This window comes from Haliaeetus albicilla, chromosome 22 (genome assembly GCF_947461875.1).
Source record: "Haliaeetus albicilla chromosome 22, bHalAlb1.1, whole genome shotgun sequence".
NCBI classification, from domain to species: Eukaryota; Metazoa; Chordata; class Aves; order Accipitriformes; family Accipitridae; genus Haliaeetus; species Haliaeetus albicilla.
The window spans coordinates 13525079-13531078 of record NC_091504.1 but is presented as its reverse complement, the minus strand read 5'-3'; the positions used below and the strand labels follow the sequence as shown (position 1 = coordinate 13531078).

General features: G+C 47.6%; 1 protein-coding gene across 5 annotated transcripts in view; it reads left to right on the top strand.

Annotated features, from left to right (window-relative positions):
- Window positions 1-492: 492 nt before the first annotated feature.
- Window positions 493-6000, top strand: part of GRIN2A (glutamate ionotropic receptor NMDA type subunit 2A) — a 196213-nt gene continuing 190705 nt past the window's right edge. For 3 of the 5 annotated variants that reach the window (XM_069809925.1, XM_069809924.1, XM_069809921.1), the window contains exons 1-2: window positions 493-786; window positions 3320-3742. In XM_069809925.1, the coding sequence (XP_069666026.1) occupies window positions 769-786; window positions 3320-3742 (441 nt within the window). In that variant the 5' untranslated portion in view covers window positions 493-768. Of the gene's footprint in view, window positions 787-1587; window positions 1817-2543; window positions 3743-6000 lie in introns of all 5 variants that reach the window. The other 2 variants (XM_069809923.1, XM_069809922.1) reach the window with 2 other exon arrangements.

Genomic DNA, 6000 nt, shown 5'->3' with positions numbered 1-6000 from the left:
TTCGCTGGGGCCGTTAACGTGGGAAGAGCTCGAGTTTGCCGCTCTTCTGCCCCAAACCTGGTGTTTCCACCGTTGCCCCAGCTCTGCCCCCCCCTCCCCCGATTGCCTGGCTCTGACTCATTCGCTGGTGGAAGCCGAAGCGGCGGGGGCAGCCTTCGAAGTTAGCCGCGATTCGCCTCGCCTCGACCAGGCGCCCGTGCGCTTCGCCCTGCAAAGGGCGGCGGTGCCGGGGGCGGCGGAGCGGAGCGGAGCGGAGCGGAGCGGAGCGGCGCTCAGCCCGCCGCGGCGCGCAGGCGGCCCCCCCCACCCCCCCCGCACGGCGGCATCCGGGTGGATCCCGCCGCCCCCTCAGGAACCGGCGCTGCCAGTCCCCGCCGCTTCCAAGAAGCCGAGAGGAGCGCGGGGGCTCCGAGAGGCTGCCGTCCTGGGGAACTGCTGCAGCGATATCGCAACTGCCCTTTAAACGGCCAAAAAAAGAGACGGCCAAAAAAAAAGGGGGGGGGGAGAGGAAAGAAAGAAGAAGAAGGAAAAAAAAGATGAAGACACGTAAATGCCTCCTGCCAAAAGTAAAGAGCAAATCTCAGTTGCAACGGCTCTGCTAAAACTTGATCATGCGGGATTTCAAGCGATAAAGAGCTGCCGGGCTTGTATTTACTGCGGTGGGAACAAGTTGCAGGATGAAATCCAGGCGTTAAGGGACCTATTTTCCACTTCGTTGTTTGCAAAGGAATCTACTGAAATGACTTTGAGGATCTTTAGACTGGAAGTATGGGGAGGGAGAATGCAGTAAGTATTGCCTTTCTGGCCAGCACTCATACGCGCCCAGTAGTTGGGAAGGGGCTCGGCGGCAGCGGGGGCCGCGCAGGGATGGCAGCGCTGCCGGCTCTCGCCGTTCGGTGCTTGGCTCTTAGTTTCTAGTCGGCACCGAGGACCGGTTAGGGAACGCCGGTTGCCTTTGCCTGACGCGCCAGCGTCCTACATTTAGCTGGGGCTGCTTGAAGAAGTCTCCTTATGCATATTTACTGGAAATAGCGAATGGAAAATCAAAGCGATCCGAGCTTTTCGTGGAGGGATCTGCTAGAATGTGTCTCCCTGGGTTTGCTTAGGATAAATTGAGAATGAATCTGTTCCCTTACAAGATCAAAAAGAGCTTTATCCCACACCGATTTAGCCGTTTTCCAGATTAAGCTTGTTTTGAACCTGTCAAGAAAACTCCTGCCCTTGATCATGTGAATTAGTTTGCTTCTAGCTGCTCTTTCCAGGTTGGACGTCTCTTCCCCTAGAGCTCAACCCCGTGCGTTTCTCTTGGAAGCAAACGGGCAGTTGGGAGCCCAGGATTTTCCTGACCTGGATAGGCTGAGGGACGTTTCCCGGACGGCTGGGGGCTCAGGGGCGCTGCTCTTAGAAATAAATTTAAGCTCTTTCCTAAGTGAAGGGGAGGGAACTTTTGAGTCTAGCCACTTTATTTCGGTTCACGTGCCACATGAGATGGAAATCTATTCCCCCCCCCCGTCAAATCTGCAAGCGGACTAACGGCTTTTCACCGTCTCCTCTTCTCCCCCCCGTTGTCCCGTGTCCCCCCCCCAGCCCCCCTTTGCCTGTCTCCCCGTCCCCCTAGCTGCCCTCCCGGGATGCGATGTCTCTCGCAGGCTGCGGCGGGGATCACGCGTGCGGCCAGCGGCGCGGAGGCCGCCCCTGAGCCCGGGCACCGAGGGGCGCGACATGCCCGCGCCCGCGGCATGCCCTGCACCACCACCGGCACCACCGGCACCGGCACCACCGGCACCCGCCGCCGCTCCGTCTCCTGAGGCGCTGGGTACGTGGGACGGCGCCCCCGCGGCCGCCAGGGGGCGCCGCGGCGCCGCGGCGCGGCCGGGGGAGCCGGGGGCGCTCCCCGGTGCGGTGCGGTTGGGTACGGGGAGCGAACCGTGCCCGTGGCGGGCGGAGGGGGGGTCGTGTGCGCGTTGTTTGTTATTCTAGCCGTGATTTCCTGGGGGCTGGAGGAAGCCGAAGCGGCTTCGCTTCCGCGGGCACCTGGGGTTGTTTATTCCTACCGCTTTCCGTGCTGCCCCCGGTGCTGCAGCGGTGGGAATCCGGCCCGCAGTGCCCTGACTTGGGAAGCACAGTGGCACCCAGGTGCAGTTAAACGGGCTCTCAAGTGCTCATCCCCTCGTCAGCCCCGAAAGGAGGTGATGATACAGCAAGCCCTTGTCTTGGCGTGCGTTTCAGCAGCAGATGATTCCGATTGATGATGGAGATAGGGCTTGCGGGACGAGAAGGGAGATCTGCAGAATGCCACCCCTGATTGGACAGCCTCGCTAGTGTTTTCTGTGTGACGCTTTGCAACAAGCTTGGCTTTATGTGGCACAGGGACTCCCTTCTTGCAGCTAGCAGAGAGCCAGTTATGGGGGTGGAAATCCCTCGGGGCACAGAAACGGAGATCTTGCAGAGTCAGACCTGCTCTGCCTCTTCTCCCTCCTTCAGATAGTTCAGATCACTTCTATGGCTCATCTCTCTCCCCGTCCTACTCTGTCTATATTCAGCCCCCTACAGAGATTCAGTGAAGACATGAAGTAAACCAATGCAGTGATGCTCATTTATGGAACACCCTCCCCTTCAACACCAGTGACAACTTTGTGTCTGAGATCAGCAGTTCTGAGATGCTCAAGTGAATGCCGCGTTAAGAGGAGGGAGAAGAATTAAGATAGAATATTGTGCTTCTGAATCTGTTCCAGAAATGCAGTAGACTGTGCTTGAGCAGCAGCTGTCTAGGAGAGACCTTCAGAAATAAACCAGCATGGTTCTGGGATGCTGTGAGATGTATGGAGTGTATGGACTGGGGTTTCCAGCAGACCCCTGGCTCGCTTCTCTCGTTTTGAGCTAAAGCACCTCTTCCCGTTAGACTGTGACTAAATTTTAAATAGACATTCGGGACAAAGGAAAATAGATTTCTGTGTTTTACCTGTTTTAGGACGGCAACGTCAAAGAGAAGGATGCTAATGTCTTTTTTAAATTACGTCAGTCATTTTAATTTTGTTGCCCATCCAGGAAGAATTTTAATGGGTCTTTCCTCTGAACTTGTGCTACATTTTTTGCCTTGCTTGCAGGAGACCAGCTGTAATACTGTCACTGGCAAGCCAACTTTCGGAGGGGATATGAGATGCTTGAATTGAAACTAAGGTGAAGAATGTATTATAAAAAGCTGCTAAAGTTTGCATTGTGTCCAGAAGCTTTCTGTTTAAAACCATCATTGGAGATACACAGTATATATTTTTTTCCTCTCTGTTGTTTTTCTCATACAATGTGATCACTTTTACAGGGGATAAAGCTGGCAAAGATGAGGAAAATTGGCTGTGCTCTCCTGGTACTCCAAGCTCTTCTGGCGCCTTTGGATCTTGTTTGTGGAGCAGAGAAAAGTTATCCCATCCTGAACATTGCAGTGATTCTGGGAAGGACCAAGTATATCACAGAGAGAGACATCAGAGCTCTCTGGACCAGGGAAATGTCAGCAGACCTGACTGTTGATGTCAATGTAGTGACCCTTCTGGTGAACCAGACTGACCCTAAGAGCATCATAACGCATGTTTGCGACTTGATGTCAGGCACCAAGATCCATGGAGTGGTTTTTGGAGATGATACTGATCAGGAGGCAGTAGCTCAGATTTTGGATTTTATTTCATCTCAGACTTCTATTCCAATTCTTGGAATTCATGGTGGGGCCTCCATGATAATGGCAGATAAGGTAGGAAAATTTATTAAAAGCTTTTGCTAGTCTAATGTACTTCACTGTGTTGGTCTCTATTGTCAATAATCACTACAAGCAGTTAAAAAAAGGTGCTTCTAATTTTATGTCTGCACTTTAAAAAAGAAAGAATATATGGAGCAGTGTCCCCATTGATCATTCATCAAATATTCTGAAATATTTGGGGTTCATGCCTGAAACTCAATTTTCTGTCCATTGTAAAAGGAGTCTTAATGAAATTTTACTCTCCAGCGCACTGAATGCTGGTCAGTTTAGAAATTTTACTAGCAAATATGACATATGGCTGTAAAAACGACCTCAAAATAGTAGGTCAATAAAATGATTTTAGGGTTAAGATTTAAAATTATAAAGAGATACTCTGCAGTGCTTATAAGAAAAAGCATGCAATAGACCTGAATGTATTTGAGGACAATAGTAGTAATAGGACAACTGTATTAAGCTGGACTTGTGATCTACTGCAGTCTATAAATTAAGTAGTCCTGCAAACTTGAACCAGCTCTTGCATTCACTGTATTTATTAAATTAGATTTTTGCTAACCAGATACTTATAATTTCCTATTATAGTTCATGAAAATCCACAATGAGGTTGTCTGAACTCTGGAGATAATGACAAATTGTTTTGTTGGAAAACATCTCTGTGTAATCTGTCGTGAGACTGGAATGACAAAAGTGACTCACGTACCCAGCTCATGTTGCTTGACATTGTAACAATTTTAAAAAAATCCTTGCTGGCACTGCAGCATTGATCTTGTAAAGTGATCACTGCTGTTTCTGAAACAGGTGCTTAGCACCGCGCAGGACTAAATTCTCTGGCATGGACTGCTGCTTGGCCTGAGAGTCTGAGAGGAGCTCCCACCGTGGCGTAAAAGGAGAGCTGAAGAGGGAATTCAATTGTGGGAAGTAATTTACTGGTTTTCCAGCACACAAGGCTTTTCAATGTTAATTGTAACTTATTTCCTGATATTTGTACCCTTTAGGGTTTCTTATTCATTAAATACTGTTATTCTTTATAAGGGGCTTTTGCATAGTACTTGAATATTAAAGAGCTCTCCGAATCCATCTGAAAGTGAAGTGGTCCAGATACATTGTTTCATAACCTGAGGGGGGGGGAAAGAAGCAGGAAAGATGCAATGATTAGTTACAGTTGAGGAATCAGCTGTGAACTTTTGAAACTTCACCTCTGGAAAAGACTTTTTCCACTGGGATAAGCGATCTCTCTCTCTTGGTATTTGGAATGGCCTGCCTGCCTTTAAAACTTATGTCATACAAGGGGAAGACAGTAAGTGCTGAATTATAGCAGAGATTCTATAACAATGGCTTTGACATTTTGATTTATATGGAAAGATCATTCTAGTCAATGCTACTATCTTAAATGTAATTGCAGTGACCAAGTTACAGACGCAGTTATTTCATGTGCTTTTAAATTACTGTACAGATTTACCCATCTTTATAAAGCTGGCTTTATATATATTTAGGAATTTTATTTGGTACATGTTTCACTCAACTTTCTATGCCAGCATAAGAACATTTGAAGATCCCAGGCAGGCCTGAGTGATGAAACACTGGCAGAAATCCTTACGGAATCGACTTCATGCTTGGTAGCAGATGCAGGATGTTACTGATACAGATCTATTTTTTACTTTTATGTAGGAGCCTCTAGAAAATGAAATAGATTGTATTTTTCTTGTCTCAGTAAGTTAATACTATTTTCATTGTATGCTAATATTGTCATTAATATATCAGTGTCTTTGAATTTAGGGGTTATCACAGTTTGCTAATAAAACATTTTTGTGCTGAAACGTGGCTTCTAAGATTTCCACTTGGGAAATCAAAATTGTTCTTTTGTGTGTTAAGGCAATCTAACAAGCTGTCTTCAGTAGCTTGAATTGGCTGAAAGAATTGTTTGCTCATGTAACTAAAATTGCCTTAATTTTTAACTTGGCTTTTGCAACGTGCAATGTCTTGGAACTGAGTTTGGAACATCGTAGTAATGAGACTTGCATATGTCTCTCAATTAACCATTTATTTAGGAATGAATTCCTGGGAGTTGAAGGTGAAATTCACAGTGCTGTCATAAAGGCAGAGGAGATGAAGTCTGAGGGAGAAGGACTGCAAATGTAAAATCTGTCTTCCAAGTCAGTGTCAGGATTTTAGCTGAAACACATGGGTGTTGGCGAAATTGTGAATTTGATCAGTGTTTAAATTCTTCTGTTTTGTCTCATACACTGAGATGGGTG